This window comes from Embiotoca jacksoni, unplaced genomic scaffold, assembly GCF_022577435.1.
Source record: "Embiotoca jacksoni isolate LCO1_2020_lvr unplaced genomic scaffold, fEmbJac1.0.p SCAF_50, whole genome shotgun sequence".
Classification (NCBI taxonomy): Eukaryota; Metazoa; Chordata; class Actinopteri; family Embiotocidae; genus Embiotoca; species Embiotoca jacksoni.
Window position 1 is genome coordinate 1,926,253 of NW_027185404.1, and position 25,527 is coordinate 1,951,779.

A 25,527-nucleotide genomic window follows, 5' to 3' on the forward strand; every position below is an offset into this window, starting at 1 on the left:
CCAAATTAAATCAAAGTGATGGACAGAAATTATATTTAGTTTCGTTAAAACGTGCTGTTTATTAATATTTCAATGAAGACATAATGATAAATAAAATGGGGCTATCATTCAAAACCATAAGTGTACAATGTAGGAACGTAAGATATAGTGGCACTAATACATTGGTTATTTTACAACTTGTCATACAAAGTTTTCCTGCATCATTAATTGTTTCATACTGTACATAATTGTTAAATATAGATTTGTGATGAGTGTGTTGTTGTCTTGTTGTCAGTCTGACCTAAAATGTTTATGGTGTGGTGAAATTGTAACTCCCTGAATGTCAAACAATTCACCCTTCTAAGTGTTGACTGTTAACACTGTGAAAGAGTTTCACTTTCAAACAACTCAAGGTTCAAGTAAATTTACCCTGAATGGGAGTCCAGTTTTAACTCCCAAAGAGTTCAAGGTTCAACTCCTGAAAAGTTGTAAGAATCAACTCCAAGAAAAGAGTTTCTTTCACTGCTTGAGAGCGAATTCGATGGTCTCACATGTAACAAAAATTGTTGATTTGAACTCAGTTTATTCCAAAGATGTGAATTTGCTGTGTACGTGCACACAGAATCAGGAGGCTTCATCCACATGGTGCTTTTGTCTCTTTACAGTAATTCATGCATTCATATAGGTTTCCGTATAAAAAAAAAAAATGCCGTTCTGGAGAATCTCTGGTATCACTCAAAAAAGGGGGTGTTGGTTTGTCAGTTAGACTTCATGAGAAGAAAGAAGGTCAGAGGTCAGAGGTCAGAGGTCAGAGTGCGTACCCAGTCAGCGTTCTGGAGCTCGTTGAGGTCTCGCGGCTCCTCAGACGACTGCTCCATCTTACGGAGGTTCTGGTGGAAACAGAGAAGGAGCTCGAATTATAGAAGAAATCAGAAAAGCAATGTGATATATCATGAAAATGAAAAGCCTAAAAACAGATGATTGAAAAGCCAGTTTATGCTGACCAACACAGTCCCAGCTCTGTTTCCAGGTAAACCTGAAATGACGTTACCCTCGTTGAAAAGAAAAATGTTTCTTTGACTGGAGATTATTCAGCTTCAGTTTACAGAGCAGTGGAAGGAGCTTGTGACGTGTGATGCATCAGCGGTCACATCTCAACAACGCGGTACGTATTCTAGGAATCATTAAGCTGAAAAGAACCGTTGAAAGTCTGTAACAGGGCTCCACAATCTTTTTACCGCCGAGAGCTACTTCGACAAAATGAAAATGTCCGAGAGCTTCACACACAGATGAATGAGCTTCTTTTATGTGAACAACAAGCATTTGTTTAACCAGTAGTTCAGCTCACAAGATACTCGTTGTCCATAAAATGAAAGAGTAGGTGATATGTTTGACTTTTTATTAAAGAAAAATATTTATTTTCCCTCCTGATGTATATTTTGATATGTCAGGAGGGAATGCACAAGTGTAATTAATAAAACTGATGATGGCTTTATCAATGTGTCCTGGCTAAATGTTGCAGTCATGGCTTTCTACAGACACCTGAACAATGTAATCTGTACCACCTGTCCAGTCTAAACATCTGCTAAAATGCTAAGCTAAGACATTAAACACCATTTATTTTTATTTGAATAGACTAGAAGTCTTAGGTTTCACCACAGAAGTTAATTCAATTTGAACTTTTATCTGTCTTTCTGGGATTTTTTTTTGTTGGGATTTTGTCATTACAATAATCACTATGCTAAAGCTTCTTGAGTCTTCTTGAATAACCAGCGTGTTTCCTTCTTTTTACTTTGTATGTAAAGTAGAAGTAAAGAGAAACAGGTGAACCTCAGGCAGTCAACAGGAATCTGGACACCCGTGTGAACCTGCACAACGTAAAGCCATTATAGTGTTGGAAGACACAGTGAGCCGGACAGAGGCCCGCGTTCCTCTGCTGCTGTCAAAGTTCAACAGGAGACAACGTCAGCATGTGTGAGTGTGTGTTTAATAGCAGGAAGGAGAGTTTTATTTTGTATTTTCATTTAAAGCAGTAGGCAGGCGTTCCCTCCGGATGTTCATGTGGGACAATGTGGGCGATGTATCAGTGCTGAAAGGTACTCTGAAATTCTGACATAATGTCTAACATGACGAAGCAGGTTACAGTTTAGGCCTTTAACATGTCAGGGAGGAAATAAAAATACATTTTAATTGAATGCAACTTTCCTCAAATCCCATATAAAGTAATAGTAAGCTTGAAAAGGAGCTCAGGTTTCACAGTAGATGGTCTTCTACAGTGAAAGTTCACCACCACAGTCTGCTGAGCTGCATGGTTGGCATGCTGCACAGTGTTTCTGTATCTGTCTAGTTCATCTTGGGGTTTCAGTAGGAACTCATCCACAGATGGAGCCAAACATTTCTTCTGACGCTGAATTTGGACTTGCTTGTGACTCTGTGACAGACTAACCTGCACTTGACCCATGTATGCACAGTTGGACAGCCTCCCCTGATCTCTTCACCGCCTCGGGGACATTTTAGAAAAGCATCTAGCCCGGCTCTGTTGACATTTGAAAACTAGACCAAGCAAAATGTGGGACATTATCTTAATATGTGTGACGCAGGATGAGGGACAAAAACGCTGTTCAGTCTCACATAAAGTGGAACATCTGTTCACCCGAACTGAGACTGTTGTTGTCGTGTCACAGCGGAGGACCGATAAGACGATGAGGAGAGTCTGCTCAGCTGACTGCAGAGTTTAAACCTCAACCCAGCCAGGAAATTACAATTCACCATCATGCTGCCAGAAAACAGCTGTCTCCACTGTCGGGTTACATAATGTCACTCACAACACAATGCATCACAGGTCAGCGTGTGTACAGTGAATACAGTACTTCAGAGTCACGAGGTGATGCTGCAGTGCTTAATGGTTTATAACAGCCCATCAAATTAAAACACTGCTAATCTAGCCAGTGAAGAGCATAAAGAGAGATGAGCTCAAATGCTTTTAAACACCATTATCTCATTTGGATGAGCAGCACAACTCCAGATGACATCAAAGCCGCATACTTCCATTTCAAAAGGTTGACTGAGCAGCGTTATCTGCATGTACTGCATTTTAATTAAATCATGAAAATTCACCCTCGTGTGGACAAAATCTACATTTCTACTGCTGCAAATAATGACTAACATCTACGGCCTCACTAATTCTGCTCTCTGTCTCTTCAATTCATTCTCTCAACAGCTGACAAGAAGCACTTATCCTCGAGCAAATAAGAGTCTGAGTTGTTTCTGTATATCACCGCTAATTCAGCAGCAGGAGGCGTCTTTGTGGAGAGACAAAGGAACACTTTGGTAGCAGTGGTCGGATAAAAATGGATCCCGTGTGGGACAGAACAGCTCCAAAGAGACTGAGACGTGGGGGTATGTCACACACATATGCAGTGGAGACACACAAACACACACCAAGAACACACAAGCACAGAAAAACATGGAGAAAAACGTATACACACAGATTAACAGGAAAAAAACATTAAAAAAACAAAATCACACAACAGATACACACCCACACATCCTGCTCACACTCGTCTGTGAATGCATCCATGTGGGCATGAATATGCAATCACAGAAACAATCACATATTCACGCACTTGTCTTATTTTCTGATATCTCCTCCTTGTGTTTATTTCCTTTAACCTAATTTTTAAGAACCAAAAACATAATCAGGTCAATCAATTTGACAGTTTGTTTTAATCTCCTTCTCTCTCTCTTGCGATACATACACATATTATATATATATATATATATATATATATATATATATATATATATATATATATATATGAAAACAACAATGGTGATTAATTCAGTTTACAATTGCTGCAGTCCCTAACTTTCCTGTTTTTAAAGCTTCTCTCAGCCTGCAATAAAAGTCCTTTCCCTCTTATGTAACCAACCAAATCCCCTCTATTCATTCAGATGCATTACACACTAAAAGGGCAGCAGCAGCAGTGCATAGCAGGAAGGAACCCTGAGGTGAAACACACACACACATACTCAACACGACAAATGTTCTAACGCACAGCTGAGCTCCAAAATGTTCCAGAGGAGAAAGTCCTCCATGGGCCAACATGTCCAACATGTCCAACATGTCCAACATGACGCTGGATCGTAATAAACGGGTCAAAGAATAAAAACATTAGACACCCTGTGCAGCAACAAGACTTGGCTTTCTGTTTAGAGGAACAGCCTGATGTCGACTTGGGGGAATGAGAAATGAATCAATAATTCATCTATGATGAAAGAGTAATAATCTCAGCTCATTTTCATTTGCCCCTCCTCACGCCTTTTCATCAAGTAGACAACATTTAATCACTGATCACTGGGGAAATATCTGTAACTCACCTGCCAGCCTCCTTCTTGCAGACGGACACATGACCTCTAACAGGCATCAATAAGACACCGAGGGGAGCATCAACATAGACTAGTTGTAAAAATATCTATGCAGCAATGATTACTTGAATCATGTCTTTGTGAATGACTGCCATGGGAACCTGAACTCAGCACTTTTGGCAGGATGAGAGTCAGCATGTCTGCAGATGTGGTCATCTATGTCTGACATGCACAACAAACACATCACTATTTCCTCACAGTGGCTCACTTGGACCCGTCAGCCGGTGGGCAGCGAGAGCTCGGCCCGTCATCCACACGCTGCACGGCTGCCTCCCACCGTGACGACCGTACAACACTGCTGGGTGACTCTGGCCCACTTTGTATCAAAGCTGCTGATAGCTGGTGTTTTGTTAGTTTTACTCACTATTGTGTAATAGTTTGACCACTTTCAGGATGAAAATGTCCAGTTGAACATGTCCGGTTGGAAAACCCTCTTAAACAGCACCTCCATCATGTGAGGTCATATTTTTAAGTGTACAGTAAGGCAAACCACAGGAGCCTATATTATATTATATTATATTATATTATATTATATTATATTATATTATATTATATTATATTATATTATATTATATTATATTATACAACAAACTAAAACACACAAACATTGCATTACATTTATCTGATTTACTGTAGGCTATATCATAACTCAAACTTAAACTATATTAATAATACTAATACCAAATAATTTTTTTCAAAGGACTGTGCAGAAATTACAGGTGTGTGTGTGGGGGGGGGGAGGTTTAAAGGGGGGGTGACCCTTTTGTGTCATTGTGTAAACAAGCCAGACTCTAAGTGTTATGAATGTGTCGCTAAACTCTCCTTTTGACTGATAGACAAGGAGACATCGTCCCCACAACATGTCAAAAAGCATCAGTATGACTTCTTCATGTGCTCCAGTTTAAACCTTAATATTTTTATTTGTGCACCACATTAATAATACCGTGATACAGAGAGACAGCTGTGGTCCTCTCTGGTGGCATGTGGCTCCTTTATGACATGTATGAAAAAATAAAACCCTCCTCTGCTCTCCTGAAAACGTCAGACTGCCTCCATCCTCTTACATTTATTACTGGTGACAACTATTTCACTCATCACTGGACATCTCCAACAGTACACTGGTTTCTATTTATCTATAAAGGCATCATCTATCTCTTCCTTCTTAACTACAGTCATTATGCCCACAAGTCCATGCAAATAGTGAATTCTGGGAAACTGCATTTAGTGTCTATGCTGCTCACATTTGGTTTAACAATACACATTAAACACAGCTCGGGGTCAGTTCATATCTATGAATATAAATTACTCTGCTCTAGCACGCAACTGAATTTGTCCTTTTGTTGTTTGTCTGTGTGCTTTTCTTTTCTGTATTTTCTGTGTTTATTATGTTCTCACCTGAAAATGAGATCATGCTCTCAATGATGCCTCCAGATCTAAATAAAAGCTGAATGAATGCATTTTAAGGGTTGTGCTCTGTGAGGTTTTGATTTCTGGTGTAAAATTGAGTTTGTCAGGTTTCTAGTAATGTTATTATCTGTGAATAATGCAGAAAAAGTGAAGAGGCTGAGGTGTGAATCGGAGTTATTGAGGCTGACGTCATGGCATGAGTCACATGGCATCACGTGTATATTCCATTCATTTCTTTGTCCACAGTCATTACACGGACGTCTCTGCATCAGCTGACCGTCTCTGCCGTGTCACACAGGAAACACAGCTGTCTGACCGCCGTCTTCACGCCTCTGTGTGTCTATCTCATGTCCACGTCTGTTACACGCCACAGTGCAGCAGAGGTGATGGACAGATCCATCAAAGTGTGTCCTCACTTGAGTCTTGAATACACAAGAGCAGAAAATATCCTCCAACTCCAGTCAATGAGACTGATTTATGCTTGTTATATAAATGTTGTTGTCTTTGTCTGTAGCTTAAATATTAGTTTACTATCTTGGCTACATGTGAACAGAATGTTTTATAATACAGTCGTACTTTAAATCAAATATTATATATATGTTTTATAGTAGCAACATATATGAGAATATAATCAGGAAAACTATTTCTTAAATTTAGTGTTTTGTATTGAGAAGCTTTATACGCAGACTAATCACGTGTCTCAAACACAGTTATATGAATGATAATTTTTTACAGGAGGTACCAGCAGCTCTCACGTTAACTTCACTGTCAGCGGTACCGAGAAGGAGTCATGCTGGTCAGCGGGGTGATAAATCTGTGACCTTAACGGGAACTTTAAAGGTCAGTGATCATCCTGTGACCTTTCATTAGAGGTAGGAAGTTCAAGCTTTGTTTTAAAATGAGATAATGAAAGAGTTTATGCAGTCACCATACCCACTGAACGATGTCCGATATCAGCTGTATAATGTGTAACTGAAGCACTTATCTGATGGCTGAACCTGTAACTAACGTCTCTGAGCCTTGAGCTCACAGCTGTGACGAAGGCGATGATCACCCACCTCTTTGGCACTCCTGATCTTCTCCAGGAAGGTGCGCAGCTCCCTGGTTTCTGTGTACAGAGCCCGACACACCGCCTGGTAGTGACTGGGGGCGTCGGACAGGCCGGGCAGATGAGCTGTACACAGCTGCAACAGAGAAAGCGAAGAGCTTTCAGAAGACAGTTCACGCAACCATTATATAGAAACATCTAAATCTACTGTGGCGTTCACCTCATGATGTTTCAGGGTAAAAAGGCAGATCAGGTCAACTATTATATCACCAATCAGACGATGCTGACAAGCTGGAAAGTCCCTGGATTCGCTCATAAACACAAGCAGAAAGTCTAGTAGTCTCCAGCATGACATGATACAGGATTAATTTGCCTTTTTTGATTGCTGGCTCATTAACTACATCAACAGCACAACAACGACCTTCAGGCAGAATATCTGTCCGTGTGTCATTTTGGGTTTAAAGCACGAGACGGTCTCGTCAAACACACTGGAGCCAAAATACCAAAAAACATAACTGTTATTGACGGCTGAACACAATTCACAAGACGGATCTGCCTGAGGTCCGCCATGCTGCCGCTACGCACACACACACACACACACACACACACACACACACACACACACACACACACGCACACACGCACGCACACACACACACACACACACACACACACACACACACACACACACACACACACACACACACACACCAGTGATGACAGAACACGTCCTTGTTTCTCTCCGAGGAACAGAAGGACCTCTGGTCGACGCTCGGCATGCTCTTGGCATTCAATTTGTCCGAACCACAAAAATACCAGACGAGCGTCTCCCTACAAACTTCTTCCTGCCACACAAAACGTTGAACTGAATACTCATTTGTTATTTTAACATAAAAATGTTTCTCTGAGTTAGAGGAAGTTAATATTGTCATCTGTGGTCAGTACACAAGAAAGAGTAAAATAGGGAGAGCAGTTGTGTGTGTGTGTGTGTGTGTGTGTGTGTGTGTGTGTGTGTGTGTGTGTGTGTGTGTGTGTGTGTGTGTGTGTGTGTGTGTGTGTGTGTGTGTGGTCATTATGTAAACAGTGTGAGGCCATATGAGGACTGACACAGTGACTGTCTGCGCCGTTGGGCAGCAGAAATACTCGACTCCCCGACTGTTCTGTGCTTCTAATCTCTGTGTTCAGAGACATTTTAACATTTTCATTTTCCCACATACACATTTCCTGAACAGTTATCTGTCTGACTTCATCTGATCTTGGAATCCCTCTGTAGAGGTTTTCTCCACAAGAACTGGAAGTTCATTGTACTTTTGTACATTGCAGACAAAATATTTCTTTAACACTCATATCTACAAGTCACTTTTGAAATTAACATTTATATTTAAAGCTTACAATGAGATTAAAACCTATGATTCATTGTTATAGAATAAAAACATAAGTGAATGTGAGGATTTTGCTGACAACTCCATCTTCCTAAGACCTAACAATGTACAAGAATTACACTACTGCCCATCACAGTGCATTTGGATCAACAATTAAGCTTCAAATACATGAAGTCAGAGTTGGACTCATTTCAACACCATCAGGAACAGTTACTGTGAGCTGATGATTTTTCTTCTGCACTGTGTGATGCTTTGGTTGTTTTTTTCTGCAGAACATTAAATGGAAATCCAGCGTTACTGTAGGTGAAATCACCAATAAACTCTTGAACAAAATCTGTTTTGTTTCAATGTGGTTCAAGTAATATTTAGTTTCCAGATTGATTCTCCGAACACAGTTAAGTTTGAGGTAAATAAAAGGTCCAGAAAGACCTAATGTTCAGATTTTAGCAGCGTTGTGCTTCAAAGCTGCTCTGAGTCAGTTCTCCTCCAAACATCCAACCATCCACCGACACACATAGAAATGTGGACTTTAGGTTTATTTGATTGACTTGTAGAAGTGCTTTGTGTAGTAAATGTCTATCCAGACATACTGTGACAAAAAAAAGATTTGATGATATTGGGAGAACACATGCACAGGTCAGCAGTAATGACATGAAATAAAATGTCTCAAAAATGGCATATTTTGGTTTATTGTAATATTTGGCACCAAACCTCAATTTATAATCTGATTTTCACAGTTCCTTAAATGCTGTCGACAGCATTTCCAACTGAAGCTGCAGACCTTTAGACTAGAAAGTATCTTTTACTGGGAACACAGCAGCTTGCGAAGTGGACGGCAGAAACGTCTCTTTGATTTATTATTACAAATACACACTCCCTTTGGAGACACTCGTGGAGACTGCACGGTGTGTGTGACCTTGTGACCTGACCCTGACCTTGACCATGACCCTGCCCCTAACCTTGATCCTGACCCAGCCCTCACCCTGTACCCAGGAAGTGATGTGTTTTACATTTCCACCAATAGCTACTGGGGTTTGTTTGGAATGCAACAAAAAAAAAAAGTGTGTTAGTTCGGTTCATCATAAATACTCACTGATGTCTGAACAAACACAGACAACCACAATCGCTTCTCTCACCTTGAGGATTTCTCCATAGCCGTGCACACCGGCGATGTTATCGGGGTCATCCTCCGCCTCGTCTTCTTCCTCTGTGGCCTCGTAGCCTTCGTCGGGACAGGCTTCGGCCATGTTGGTCATGAGGTCAATGAGCTGCTCCAGAGGAGGACTGAGCTCCCGCTCCTCATTCTCCTTCAGCCCGTAGTCCAAAGCCTTGTAGATCATGATGCCCAGAGACTCGATCACCTGCAACACAAAACAAAAACCAAGCTTATATACTACGTATATATGCTAGCTGCAGATTATACCTAATAATCATGCTGTTTTACTGGTGAACATAATGTACTTCCAGCTGTAGATGCAACAACATGAATAACCTTCAATGTAAACGTGTGCACATCCAGCTACAGAAGTGGAATCTGATGATGAAATACATTAGAAATACTGTAATATTACATATCTTTGGTTAAGGATGCACCATTTGTCTTCCTTTTCACAATGTTCAACTGTTCATCTGCCACATGATAAAAACAAACATGGATTTGTGCCGTTGTTATGCAATATGATCCTATTGTTGTGTGCCAAGCCTGAGCTGAACATCTGTAACATGGTGACCTCATGACTCTGTGCTGAGAGATCACGCCGCCATTCATACTCGCTGGCGTCCGACAGGCCGACCCTGCGAGCACATTCGTGATTGTTGATCTTGTGATGAACTGACGCACGAAGAAAAACACCATCATCGCATCATAAAAGTGTTTGTGTGGAGCAGTCTTTAAAAAGGATTAAAAAAAATCTGAATATGCAGAGGCAAAAGTCAACGAACACAAGAGGTCATCTGGCATTTTGAGTTGAAGGTATCATAACTTTAAAAAAATAAATCTAACTCCACACAGCTGTGGACAGCAGGAAGTCGACCCCTTTGACTTGAAAGGAGGCTTTTCAAGTTGTTGTTTTTTCAGCCTTTCATTTTAACACCTCAAAGAAGTTCTGCAGAATAATCCACTTCTCGCTGTTAGTTTGTATCTTCAGCCGGCTCAACAAGCCAATTTTGGTCACTATATGGATTCATAAATTTTGTTTGCAAACTGTTTATATTCATAGCTACTGACCCCCTGTTCCAGTATCCATACCATCATACTATTTAGTATGATAGAAAAAGAGTTAGTATGTCCCAATACATGTTTATGCCTGAAGTACCAGGATGTTCTACCACATCTGGTCGTATTCTGCCGCCTGCAGGTCAGCATGCTACTCCGGCTGTTCTGACCCACAATCCTCTGCAGCGGGAGATAAGTCGCATCGACTGAGCCGCCGAGACAGTTGGTGGTGCTGATGCTCCGCCCACAAAAGGAAGAAGAAGAGGAATTAAAAGGAATACTTGTTCCGTATCTCATCCTTTTTCTTTTTACTACAAATGTCCGGTGGCTCCCCAAGATCATGACGGATATGACCAAGAAGGTTAAAGTTTATGGTGTTATGGTGTCGAAAATGGACCCAAAAGCAAAACACGAATGAAGGTTAACCAGATGTTTTTGTAAAACAGGTTGTGATGAGGTAATTGTCCAAGAGGTGAGGGGAGCAGAACATCCAGTCAGTCCTGGGCTCAGCCCGAGCTACTGGGTAGCATATGAGTGTGGAGGGCCGCTGGGCAGAGGAGAGTCAAAGGCTGGCTTCACCAGTGGAGATCCAGCAGGGAGCGGAGAACTTGGGGAGCCACCGGATTTTACTGCTGGGCAGCTGGGCAGACAGGTGCATACAGGGACCAGAGATCTGCAGGTGAGGGATCGCTGGCAGGGAAAGCCAGAGGTCTGGAAGATCTGGAGTCCAGAGAGGGGAGGGCACTAACTCCGAGGCAGATGCGGCAGATTGTAGGTGAGTGGAGAATTACCAGCCAGCTGACGAGGAGGGGAACTCAGGTGAGTATTCTTCTGGCAAAGTATTGCAGAAGACAGGCAGCTTTGCAGGAAATCCTCCAAAGAACAAAGGCCGAGTTGAGCAGGATGGAAGACAGTACTACTGACACAGTGGAAGACCAGTAGATCTCCTGCTCAGGTGATTAGTGGGAAGAGGATCTGCTGTGTCAGGAGCCAGAGTGGATGGGCAGCAGGTGGAGCCTAAGGAGCTGCAGACACCCACCAGACATGCCTACCAACACAGGGACACGCCCACCAATACAGGGACACGCCCACACAAATACAGGGACATGCCCACCAACACGGGGGCACGCCCACCAATACAGGGACACACCCACCAACACAGGGGCATGCCGACCAATACAGGGACATGCCCGCCAACACGGGGACACGCCCATCAACACAGGGACACGCCCACCAACACAGGGACACGCCCACCAACATATGGACAACACTAGGAAGGACAGGGATCCTAACACAGGAACATTTTGACGATGAAGTAGTATATCCCAATTGCGCACAAACTACATGCAACAGCACATAGTTTTTAAGGGTAGCTGCAGTACGTACTAAAAGTACAAAGAAATACTATGCGACTCTGAACACAGGGTGATTTGACTGTTTTCGGATTTCTTTTACTGAAACAGCTGCCTGGAACTCTAAAATACCAAAAGCATTATGTCGGTCCAGAGGGCGTGTAAGTCGACACAAGGTGACCTTCGACCTATGACGCCATCTTACAACTGTCTGCTGTGCGCTGTGGCCCAACGCAGCACTGAGGCTGGAAAACCAAAACAACAAGCCGAAAGATGCTAAAATATTCCACAACTGACTTGACCAAAATGGAAATGGATTCTTGAATGCAAAAAATATGCGAAAACAGAATTTTTTTTTTTTTTTTTCTCTCAGAGGTTGATGCAAGTAGGTCAGGAGATTGTGTGCTTGATCATAGCACTCAGTTTGCCGTGGAATCGGAGAGTCACAGTGGATAAAGCCGGCATTGCCAAAGCCAAGACAAAAGACAAGAGTGGGAAATCACAGAGGGGATTATTCTGCAGCCCTGAGCACTTAGAAAAGACTGAGAGGAGGCGAGACGGCATATAAACCACCAGGAGAAAAGAGTGCAAGAGAGAAGGAGCGAGATCGAGAGAGGATGGGAGTCAGTCACAGATATAACGGGGATCGAAATATATCAGGGGAAAGGAGAAAAAAGCCCTGAAGGATATGGTGAGAGTCACTGGATGGATCAGAGAGGTTGAGGAGGGCAGAGAAAGGTGAGACATCAAGAGAAAGAGGATCATAAAGAGTGTGTGTGTGCAGATGAATGGAGGCTTATGGAGGGAGGAGGAGTCATATGAGAGATCTGTCGTCCGTTCCTCCATCAGTGCGTAAGAGCTGCGTTTCCTCAGGGCGGGATGGCTGAATGCGACCTCTTTGTCTGAGCTCCTCATGCACTGATATATGATCCCATGCTAATACACACACACACACACACACACACACACACACACACTCCTCCAGGGACCTGCTGAGACTCAGGCCATCACAGAGAAATCCTCCTCAGCAGGCCGCCCGAGCATGTTGACAACATGACAGATGTGTCTTGTGCTGCTCTGCTCAGTACAGCGAATGGTTTGAAGTATGTGGATTCTCAGGCTCCTGTTTCTTATCTCCAGTATTTGCTTGGCTATCTAAAAAATAAAAAACACACCTTCAAGAATTCAGTCAAGGGCAATAACAGGATTTTATCTGCAACAACAGATTCGATGGATAAAGAGAGGCTGCAGGTGATGATTTCACTTCTCATTTTCAGTTTTTTCACTGCAAAGATCAAAAAGCTGGTTTTGAAATATGTTGTTGGGCATGCTAATGCCCTGTATGTTTGATTTAATTGAACACCAGGACCTGCGTGGTGCTCAGTTAAAGACACAAAATGTTCCGAGTTAGGTTTCAGCCCATTATAAGCAACAGTCTTGTAGCTTTTTTTTAATTTTATAACCATTACAACGCAGTCCATCACTTATTTTATACATGAACAATATCAAAATGGTTGTGGTCTCCAGGTCTGAAAATTGAAGCCAATGCTAAAGTGTCTTGAAGTGCAATACCACCGAAGGGCCACTAGGGGCTGGTCAAAAAACCCTCTGGCTCAAGTTCATAAAATGATATTTTACACACGTCATTGTAGTGTTATTTGTTAAATTCACTTCTGCTGCTCAGAGATTTTATGGTCAGTCTGAAAAATAATTCTGTTATGATTAAATAATAGTTCTCAAAGTTCAACCCCTTCTTCTGGCTCCAAAACACCAAGATGGCGACAGCTGAACTGCCAATGACTCGAAGCTTCAGAACAGCAGTTCCCAAACCAAAGGGCGACGTCACAGTTCGTTGTCACTTCATTGTATATCTGCCTACTTTCCAAAACTTTTCATTTAATTTCATGTTTATTAGAACCCGAGCACCGATGGTGTGAAAGCCCTATTGTTATTAAAGCGATTATTATTATTCTCCATAAACAACTGCATTTTTGGAAGCTTTATCATCCTCAAAAACTCCCAAAAGTTAGAACACCCGTCTCTCTCGGCGAAAAATGTCATATTTTAGCGGAGTCGAGAGTGGGCGTGGCCAAATGGCTTGCGCTCCCTGAACAGAGGCCCTGGTGGCTACATTTTTATTTTTATTTTTTTTTTATTTTATACACTTTATTAATCCCTGAGGGGAAATGTCTTCACTACAGCAGGGGGTCTCTCAGGAGGGAGCTGCTGCAGCAGGCTGCCACTAGCGCAGCGCCAGGTAACCTGACCTGAGGTGCATGTTTTTGGATGATGGGAGGAAGCCGGAGAACCTGGAGAGAACCCACGCAAGCACAGGGAGAACATGCAAACTCCACACAGAAAGGCCGAGGACTGGATTTGAACCCGGAATCTTTTTGCTGTGAGGTGACGGTGCTAACCACTGCACCACCGTGCTGCCCCTTACTGACATGCACGAAATTCGGTGGACATGACTATCACCCTAAACGTACAAAAAAGTGGCATTGCACCATTACTCAACACAACAGGAAGTCCGCCATTTTGAATTTAGTCGCATACAGGTTTTGTCGGACCAACTTCAAATTTAGTCTGTCCACTCTTAACATGTTTGCAATTGAAAGTTATCAAAAGAATTTGTTTTCGTCAATCGGTGTGCCCGTGGTGTGGTGGCCAAAAAATGACCCAAAAGTCATACTGTGGCATTTCGTCCAAAATGTGATAAAAAATAAAAAATAAAATAAAAAGACAAAGCATGTCCAAAAAGTGACCCAAAAGTCATTTTTTTTGTATAGTATGTAGTCTGTAGTATGTAGTATATTGTATATAGTATAAAGTATATAGTATATTGTACATAGTATATATTATATTGTATATAGTATATTATATATAGTATATGGTATACAGTATATTGTATATAGTATATTGTACATAGTATATAGTATATATTATATTGTATACAGTATATAGTATATAGTATATAGTATATAGTATATAGTATATAGTATATAGTATATAGTATAGCCAGGGCGATGCGGCTAAGTTTGATGTTTCGCCGTGACACAGGAAGTTGATGTTTAAGGTCAAACGATGCTCCAAACCTCATTAAACTTGCGTCAGGCACCAACTTTCATGAGTTTTTGAAGATGTCAAAGCCGACATAAAAAGGAAATTTTTTTTTAAAGAAGAATAAGGAACGAGATCGAGAAAAGAATTAAAACTGCCTCGTGGGCTGCATGTCGGGGATCCAGCGGCACCGACCTGCTGCATCCCCGTCGTGCAGCGTGCGACGGCCTGCAGATCACTGCTTGCAGTTTTAATTCTAATTGTTCTCTTTATTTCGACAAGATGCTGAACCACATACTTATGAATAGTTAGGGTGTCGTAGGGCCTCCGATTGCTTTACTAAAATCCTTAAAGCCGTTCTCTGCCAGAATTGATATTTTTTGTAACTGAGCACTCGTACAGTTACACCTTTACACCACCGTCTTTAAATAATAAAGGTACTTGCATCAGTTCTTATGGTCAAAAAGCATTCATTAAGGAATCTGAAGATTTTATTTCTTCATGAGATAGTTATTTGAAATGGAGACACAAGGTTTGTTCAATGGTGGTTTTCTTAACGGCATTGAATTTCATATGTTTATTTTTCAATGTATTTCTCTGCCTGGCGTGACTAAAAATAAATGTGTTGTTGACTGTTCTGTTTTGTTTTGTGATGCAAAAGACATTTAAAAGTTTTCACATTTATATTCTATTTATTCATGACAAAAATGTGTGAAACAGAGTCCACGCGATGTCACAGCTGTCACTCAAGTTAAAAAGAGACTAATCAAGTAATTTCCAACACATTCTTCACGAATTATTAACTGCAACTCCCAACTAATTACAGGAAATAAGCGCTCTCCCCGTGACTGCATGACGAAAGCAAACATGCCTCCGTTCTACTTTAAAGTCTCTCCGGCTGGTTCCCAGGCTTCCAGGAGACGGAGCGGAATGATGGGATGGAGGGGAAGAATGGAAGAAAGGGTGAGGAAGAGGGAACAAGTTGTCAACCAAAGGAGATTTGCCAGAGTAGGAGCAGCGGCCATCATCCCAGGCAGCAGCTGCATCAAACAGTCGGCTTAAACTTCAGGATTCTGGTCACGAAGAGGAAACGAACAGCAAAGTGACGCGCAGGGAAATGAGCTGGTTTTCCCGAAGCCACTGAATCACTGCTGTCCTGGCAGCACCTCATAACCTCCCCTAACCTTTTCATGAGACTAAATGATAATTATTATTATAATAATAATACGGCAGACTGGATGTAGAGCCACATCTTGTTGAAAGTAAAGTTCACTTTGAACATTCATGAATATGTCCTGTGGACAGCTGATCTACTGTGTTCCTCAGCGACAGCACTACATCACATTCAGGGTCCTTCTCTCCAGCACACAGCACATATCCAGCTACATGACAAACTGCAGTCATTCATACAGCGACACCTGAATGTCACATCCAGGCGTCTGACTCTGATCCAGGTAGAATTTCACAACAGCTTTGCAAAGCAACTGTGGTACATGACCTCACGTATAAAGACCGAACCTCCATATGAGGCTCGTGTTGACATGAGTTCACGTAACGTGTACTCTTTGTCTTGGTGGAAGTACATTACAGATGATGTAAGAGGGCCCTGTGGGTGGCCAGTGTCTGTTTACAGCATACAGTTTCCTGCAGGGTTTCACAGCACATCATAGCAGAGAGCATGCCATGTTGGACAATGATGTAACTGCTTAAAACAATTCAAACATATTTCTATTTCTGTGATATCCCTCTTTTCCACTGCAGCACTTCAGCTTGACTCAAATCTCTACTCGCTCTCCTCAATGGTTTTCCATCAGACAAGAGTGGTGGGTCGTACCTGGTACTCACCTCCGTCGAGGTCCCAGGTGACCTGAGCCGACGTTTGATAAAGTTTGATAATGAACCCACTGATGGGTCCGAGATAATCGTTGAGTCATTAAATCGCTGCGTCATCATTATGCAACATCCTGCACAAACCCCCCAGTGTTTCATGTCCAACATACAATAGTGGCCACAATTTTCTTTTACTGCTCCTCGATTAATGGCAACCTGCAGAACCAAGGAGTGGTGAAGTGAGGAGGTGCAGACGTTCATCACTAGCACCACTGAGGGGAAAACAAAATCCAGACATCTGATACCAAAAGTGAGTCGAGTGGAGTTGCGGTTGAAAAGATCAATGCCAGTCTCATGTCTGCAGGTAAATATGAAGCTACAGCCAGCAGCTAGTTCACTTGTGTTTGCATAGAGATAGAAAACGGGGGCAACAGAGGGTGGCGATTCCTTCTTGATAAAAAACGTACAAGATGAATCTGTTATTCTGTTTCTATCACCTTCGAAATATCTCTAAAATCTTCATGATGCTGAGACCATCATACATGCCTTCATCCCCTCACACCTAGACTACTGCAGACTCTTCACCTGCCTCAATCTAAAATCCATCAGTCAACTTCAAACTGTACACAACTCAGCTGCCAGACTTTTAACCAAAGCCAGGAAAAGGGACCACATCGCCCTGTTTTAAACTCCTTGCACCGGATCCCAGTATGTTCTAGAGTGGATTTGAAGATGTTACTGTTGACTTCTAAGACGCTTCATGGCCTCTCTCCCTCCTATTTAGCTGACCTGATTGTCCCATACAAGCCTGCTCGTTAGTCTGAGGTCCGCAGACAAAAAACTTTTATCTGTTCAGGAGACACGTCTTAAAACTAACGGTGACGAAGCATTTTCAGTGAGAGCCTCCAAGTTATGGAACGAGCTGCCTGAGGAAATAACGGTCTGTGGAGTCAGCGGCATCTTTTAAGTCTTTTCTTAAAACATACTTTTAACTGAGAGCCTTTGCTGATTTTAGTGATCAATTCTTATTTCTTTTATACCCTGTTTTAATTGGTTTTTAATTTGCTTTTATGATTGTTTTACACAATCATTGTGTTGTTAAGACTTGTTAGAATTCACTTGTTGTTTTGTTTTAATGGCTTATTTTATGCAAAGGACTTTGTAACTGAAGTTTAGAAAAGTGCTACACAAATAAAGTTTATTATTATTATTATTATTATTATTATTATTATTCAGCTATTTTTGATTGATTTTCTTTAGTCCAATCAATTATTCAGGAAATGGTTTGAGCACTATGTTTCAATGCACATGATGCCGTGGATCTTTGTTATATGCTGATTTGGTGAAAGGCGTGACGACGAGGTCTGACTGAGGAAGGTCAGCGAGCGCCGGACATGGAGAGGAATATTAACAACATACCAGCTGTTAGACTGCAAATCATTTTAGCTTTAGAAATGTGGCTCTGGGTGACCAAACACCAGTTCCAAATTTACCAATTAACACTGACTGAAATCTCTGAGATTTATTCTGCCGTACGCTAAAGCCCTCCATCCATCACAGCTCACCAAGCAGCAGAGAAAAGCCATAATTCACTGGAAAACCAGTTGGAATTAAAGGATTGTTGAAACAATAGATTTAAAACATTCATATTCCCTCATTAGTGGGTCAGGAGAAATTAGGTTAGGCAGTGAAAGTAAACAGGAGCTGAGCAACCTGGAGACATACAAGGAAACAAGCAGCCTCTCTCCAGCCGACTGGCGTCCTTTCAGGCTATCCAACACTAATTGCTGCAATCTCGGATCAGTGCCAGTCCACCTGGAGCCATTTCAGAGGAATTTTTTACAAAGTCATCCAAATGTGACGCCCGTCTCTATTCAATTATTCTCTAATAAAGATAAGTTATGCACAACCTACGTTATTTAAAAGGGACCAAATTATTAAGCTTTGCATCCATATGTCTCCATCTTTGACTTCATCCAAAACGGTAATCAAAGATAGGGAAAGAGCCTCACGGGACAACTTAAAGCCCGAACTGCCCGGCTGAAACAGTGACACACAACATACAGGAACGCTGGAGGATTTGTGTTTTGTGCTTACAGGTCATACTTCCAGCTAAAAACTAAATATCGGAGTAATTACAATTCTGAAAAGTCCCAAAAAATCTAAACTCAAAGAGAATTCACCAAAGTCATAATAACTTTTCCTCTAAAGACCATGAATGTATCTCTGAAATGTCAAGACATTTGACGTGGACGGACCAGCTTCAGATTCTTACCTCCCTGCTGCTGCTGCTTTCATACCACAGTATCTCAGAGATATTAGAGATGAAAGGAAAGGCTGCACCCTACACTAACAGCCGTTTCACTCCAATCACGTCTAAAACGTGTGAGGACGCCTCCAAAAAGCACCACAGCGAAATGAACATTGTAAGTGTTTGATGAAAATCTCTGTGGCTTCTTAACTCTCTCGATCAAAGAAATATTCTTCGCTTCAGATAGCGAGTGTGTCGTATCCATCCCAATACGTGATGGGGCCGTTCTCCAGATTAGACTTATTTAACACGATTTAAACAACTGGTGGAATCTACTCATGTGATTGTAAAACTTCACTTCATAACTGATTACATTATTGTTAAGTTGGAAGCATAAAATTGATAAAATAATGACAAATAGTGTTTTGATGAGTCGGTCCGTGTAAAAACAATCTGATAGTGATCAAACGGTTCCATCCACTCAGACACAAACAGATGTTTTCTCTGAATCTTCAGCCCAGTCTTGTACCCCGGTACGCTGCTGGGACCTCTGGCTGTCACATGACCGGGCACGGATCATATTCGGTTTGTGGAACCCACGTAACTCTGATGTTTGACCCAAAAAAAACACACCTTCTTCCACCTTCATCGTTTTTCTTTATCTCGTATGCTCACTATTTTTCTATGTTCATGCAAACCTTACAGCTGCAAATGAACGTAACACTCGCTGAGAAAAGGCTCACAACTCCTGACTGAATTTTTTTCTGTGTACATTAAACATTGAATGTGACATTTAACTCTAATCCCTTTCCAGACTTGAAAGCTGGGGCATTCAGAGAGCATCGGGGCACGCACAGTTAAACTTTGACAGCGGGGAATGTGATGAAGCATAATCCAAAAACATCAGAGGTTACACTGCATCATGGGACCAGGGTGGTCGGCATGGCTACAGGCCGCGTCCACAAATCACTCACTGAACCCGGCAAACTGAATCATTGCATTTTAGTGATTTCATACGAGACTTTATCCATTTCCAATCAACTTATCGATAGTGATTTCTGCACATGAAGCCTCACGCTGCAGCAGACTGCCAGCCATCTCTGCTCACTGGCTCTGAAGGAAACAGCATCATCTGACATTCGCAGCCGCTTCATTTGCAAGAGTTCACGCTGTTTGAAGCCATGTGCAGATAATGTGTGTCAGACGACACACGTGTTCCTGCTCATCCAGCTTTGGGCTAATTCCACACTGCAAAATGCCTTTATTGCTGTCAACCATCAAGCAACTCCAGCAACTTGCCGGTAGTTTTGTCAGTCGTTCTGCCACCACTGTATTGTGAGAACTCATTTCTGGTGCAAAGCTGCTTAGCAAGGATTTGTCTACTGCCTCACTGCTTCTGCACTGAACTGTATGTACATGGGCTGGAGTTCTTCACCGACTGTCCATCTGTTATTTGAACTCAATTGTTACACAGCAAACCGAGTGCAGAACTCTCTGAGCAGAGCTGCACACTATGTGTCATGAACAGAGAAGGGATCCTCGGTCAACGTGTGACATCACACACATTCAATACTTTCAGACCAAATACATTCAGCAGCCTTGAATTCATCAAATATTCTGAAAGCATCTGCTGACTGGAGTGACAGCGAAGAGAGGCCCACAAACTGTACGACTTCTTTTCACAGGCTGTTATCACGATCATTAACAGCAGCTGAGAGAGTGTGTACTGTGGAGGAGGGACGGTTTTACACGGCCTTTTAATTAGCTCTTAAACTTCTCCCGCAGGGCTCATCAAACAGGAGGCCTCGCTGGGTGACATTTCCAAGCAGCCAATCAGAGGCAGCTGGGAGCTGTGAGGCCGGAGGACGAAGTGAAGGAAGCTTGTCTGTTCCACAGCAAACTATTCACAGACACCCGGCATTCAAATGCTCCAGCTTGCAGTAAGAGTGAGTTTTATAGCTGATCCATGTGACCCGTGTTTTAAAGGAACAGTCAAACAATTTTACACATCAAGATTTCATTACTCATCATGGAGTCCTGAAAACAGTTGTATGAAATGTTGTGTCGCTCTGGGGGGACTTTTGAGAAAATAGTCCTGATCGGCTTTTGGGGTTTAAAAACTTCAGGTTTAGAAAATAAATCACAAACAAACTTTGGAGTTTGAAAAGTTGCAGGCCGGCAGGGTTTCGTGGAATAGGAGGGTAAATCATTTCAAGATATCTCAGCTTCTGTGACTTTGATTATTCTTTTATTCTCTTGCCATTAGCCAAACTTTACTGAGAGACAATGGTTGCACATTTTCCTTTTAAAGGAATAGAAATATCTTAGCTTGACTGTCGCCTGACTATACAGAAAGTTCAAAAATACATCCGCTACCATCTCTAAAGTTTACTACTTTACACATTTACAACCTGTAAGTCCGATTAAGTCCAGACTACAGTCCTGAATATAAATTTGGGTTAACGCTCATTCATTTGAGTCTGTGAAAGAGAGTAAATAAACCACAAAATGTCAGTTTATTTAAGGAGGGTTTAAGAAAATCACATAATAATGGTGTACAAAATGTCCAAATAGTCCCAATCAACCATGATGACATCAACATGTTAGCCAAGATGCTTCTGCTGCATGCTCTGCATACATGACACGTTGCATAGGGGACTGTCTGCTGTCTATTTTGCTGCTGTGGGATCATTTAAGTGATGTTGTGTGTAATTCTTGCAGCGAAACCAATTGCCTTCTGTAAAAAAAAAACATTTGAACTGGTTTCATTTGTTAAAGGTATTAGTTTAAGTGGCGGGGGAGCCGCGGCAGCTGCATCGCTGGCGTCAGGATTAACACATCACACACCCGTGGTTTATGACAGGTTCAACCACAGCACTCTCCGACACTGGCTTGAGATAATCCTGCAGGGTGGGCACTCTGTCCTGAACACTATCACGGTTGTTGTGACGAACCTTAACAGCAGCTTTGCTGATGTAACCAATCACAGAGGCGAAATATCTAAAAAGGAAATAATGTCATTATTATAGTTAAGCTGACCATCATATCTCTACGCAACCCTTTCCCCTCATAAATACCTTGTTCATTGATAGATTGATTTCTCTCCACTTGCTGAAGTAATCAATTAAAGCCTTGTAATCACTCAACGTAATTTGTGTTTGTGTGGCCGACATACTCTTTGAAAACATGTTCTCATTTCCTCCCTCATCCACACCAAGAATTGGATAATATTCAGGAGTAAATACATCCACGTGATGCTGTTCAAAGCTCTGCAGGTGATGAAATAATAAGCAGTAGAGTTACTCACCTCCGTTGTTGTGCAAGGGCTGTATTTACCTGCGGAGGAACAAGAGAGCAGTGTTATCAGAGCCTGAACAAGAATCTGACATGTTACAGTGACAGTGGTTCTGTGTGTGACTGACAGTGGGAAGCACATGTTGATGATGTGAATCGTCTCAGGACTCACTGCCAACTGAAACAACCGCTTATAGAGGAGATATGTGGAAAAATGTTGGATGACCCACAATTAACTAATATTGACATGCTTTCTCTTAAAGTCACAGAGCAGCTTTAAAGCATCACGCTGCCCATAAAAACAACAAATAGACCAACGACCCAAACGAACCACCTTCTGCTTCCGGATTATTTCTGACCATCATTCAGCTCATTGATTGTTAGTAACGGAAGGAGACGTAAATCTTTTTAAATTACTCAGACATACATAGTTACAGGACACAAAAAGGCCATTTCTGTAATCAACTGCAGTTTTCAGCAAACACATGAGGTAACTGTGTTTTTTGGGAATATTTCTAGCTGTGGATTAAAACACATGTGATGTTCTAACAGCAGGAAAATGTGCGTGGGATCAAATCAAAATAAAGTTTAGTGTGTGTGTGTGTGTTATGTAATGAAGGTATCTTGGTGTAGTGTGCTGCATTTTTGGACAAAATGAACTTGTTAAGTGACAGTGAAAAACATAAAATATCATATCTCCTTTTAACACATTTGTGATTGTAGATTTAAAGTAAAAATGGTTGTATCGTTGAACTTTAAATGTTTTCTCTCCTGCAGTCGTCTCAGTTTAATTTATCAGTAATTACATCTTCACTTCCTCCTCGAACTAATTTCAGCGAAATCCCTCTGTGCTCTGGTCCTCATTATGCAAACTAGATCACTTTTAATAAAAGCTTTTTTCATCTCTGATTACGTTAACAGTTTGAGTAGCATGTGAGCATGACTGTACTCCTTTCAAACAGAAGAGACACTTTAATGTTCCTCCAGGCGACATCAGCTTTTACTTCACGTACAAACAGTCTGATAACAGATGAGACTTTTGTATTGTAACACGCGGTAATGCAACATCTCTGACATCTTCTCATCACCTCAATTCGCACCAGCAGATTTGAGCGCTGCTGTAAGGTGACGAGTGTGTGTTTGGATGAACTGCAACCAGGGTGAGCAGATAATGTGCCCACTTCATGATCCGAAACTAAAATTAAATCTATTTATCACAAGAATAAACACAAAAACATTTATAATGATTCTTGAAGGGATGTGTTCTCGTGATTGGTTCAGATTAAATGCAAAATGTCAGGTGGCGCAGATAAACTGCTGAATGAAAGAAAACTGTGTGGATGAGGATTCATCTAAAAACCAACCTTGTCAGGATTTAACTTGAAGCCAATTTAGCAGATGAGAGCATCAGAAGTTGGCCACAGATTTGTCTCATTATTTATGAACACGAATGACTTTGACGGCCCAATCCTCCATCAGGGAGAGAGAGCACAGAGGAGTGACACTGAAACCTGAATCCTACTGTGGTTACACTCATAAATAAACTCTCAAAAAACTGCTAAATGACTTGGAATCACTCAAAGACACGATGAGCTGAGATTCCCGGCAGGGGAGGAGTTCTTAGGTGGAAACACTGAGAGGCAGCTCAACTAGTGAAGAAAAGATTCAAAGACTCCAGCTGTGTGACCGATTTATTTGGTGTTGTAGCTAAATGTGGCTAAAGACAACAAAAACAAGAAGCTAAAATACTGTAGGCTCACAAACAGTAAATGCAACAGAGAGAGAGATGAAAAACTAGAAGCAATGAATAAAAATGGTTCAACGACGTTTCTAAAATTACCTGCATATAATGGATAAATAAATTAAATAGCTACTTAGATTTAAAAATGGCTAAAAGAAGTTAAATGTAGCCAAATATAATGAAAAAAACATCAAATTGATAAAGATGTATTGTCTATGGGTCACAGTAAATACGATAAACTGTTAAACACAAACAAAAAGTGGCTGAAATATGCAGCTACAACTGGAAAACAATTGGAAAAAACTAAAAGTAAAAAATAAAAATGGTTAAAATATGAAGCTAAAAGTCGATGAATGTTTTTGATAAAAGGGCGAAACATCTTCCACTGCAAGTAATCTTACCCCCCACGCCCCCCCCCCACCCCCCACCCCGCTCCCCTCTCCAATGGTTCCGTCCATGCTCCTAAAAATAGCCCATTCATTCTGACCATATAGACATGCAGGCCACAACCTGCATCATCAACACAGCTGTGCATGTTTTAAATAAAAGGCCCGAGCATTGACTCAGCCGTGTGTGTGTGTGTGTGTGTGTGTGTGTGTGTGTGTGTGTGTGTGTGTGTGTGTGTGTGTGTGTGTGTGTGTGTGTGTGTACATAGAATCAGAGTTAAGAGCTGTCCCTGCGGCCCTGGAGGCCATCAGGTAGTCCATTACAGACGGAGGAAGACTGCACTCTGTGAGCAAATGTGATTACAGCGAGCGATGGACATGCCAGCGTTCATCTGACAAGAACCCCTAACGTGTCTGGTTCAAGTGCACGTGAGCGTGCACAGGCACACCCACGGAGCAGAGCGACGCACACACCCACATCACACGGCGCGCACTGTCATCTGCTTTGTTTTGGTTTGAATCCTGGTTCATCCCATACTTAAAGGATCAACTGCTAGAAAAACACCCAGAAATACTGTAAACTGCCCCATATGAGACACAAATTACCACAATACACAACAAAGTCAACACGATAGCCTCAAACAAACACTACCTAAAGCACATTTTGTGAATATTGCAGCGATTTTTCATTTGGCACGCTGTCTGCTCTGACCTTCTTGGATATTTTCAGTTTGGCAACAGAAACACACCATCTGGGCTCCAACTCTTTATTTCTATAGCACCTCCTCATTTATAACTAATCACAGGCTCTCCCATGTTACAGCTACAGCTGAATCAGGCCATCATCATACGAGGAATATATGCATCGTCTTCTTTTTACGCACATTGCGGGCATCGGTCAGCGCCTTGATCCGATCAGTGCCCATGTAATCACATGCTTTAATGAGATCAAGCGTAATGAATACCCAGATCTGATATGAAGTGGCCAAACTGAGAGGCTCTTAATAAAAGATGAAACCAAATGATGCGCGCGCTCTCGATGAGGAGAAATAGTGGAAATGAGAGAAAACACTGGGAGCCTCCATGAGTGAGAGCAGCGGGGGGCTGTGATGGCATTCTTCTGTGTACCAGTGATCAGGTCATGTGTAATGGAG

The 25,527-nt window shown here is 41.8% G+C and overlaps 1 protein-coding gene across 5 annotated transcripts in view; it reads right to left on the reverse strand.

Moving 5' to 3' along the window:
- Window positions 1-25,527, reverse strand: part of spire1b (spire-type actin nucleation factor 1b) — a 49,121-nt gene that overhangs the window by 22,898 nt on the left and 696 nt on the right. For all 5 annotated transcript variants that reach the window (XM_069172025.1, XM_069172022.1, XM_069172023.1 and 2 more), the window contains exons 2-5: window positions 22,260-22,288; window positions 9,381-9,605; window positions 6,873-6,998; window positions 801-869 (exon numbers count right to left, since the gene is read on the reverse strand). In XM_069172025.1, coding sequence (XP_069028126.1) covers window positions 801-869; window positions 6,873-6,998; window positions 9,381-9,605; window positions 22,260-22,288 — 449 coding nt within the window. The remainder of the gene's footprint in view (window positions 1-800; window positions 870-6,872; window positions 6,999-9,380; window positions 9,606-22,259; window positions 22,289-25,527) is intronic.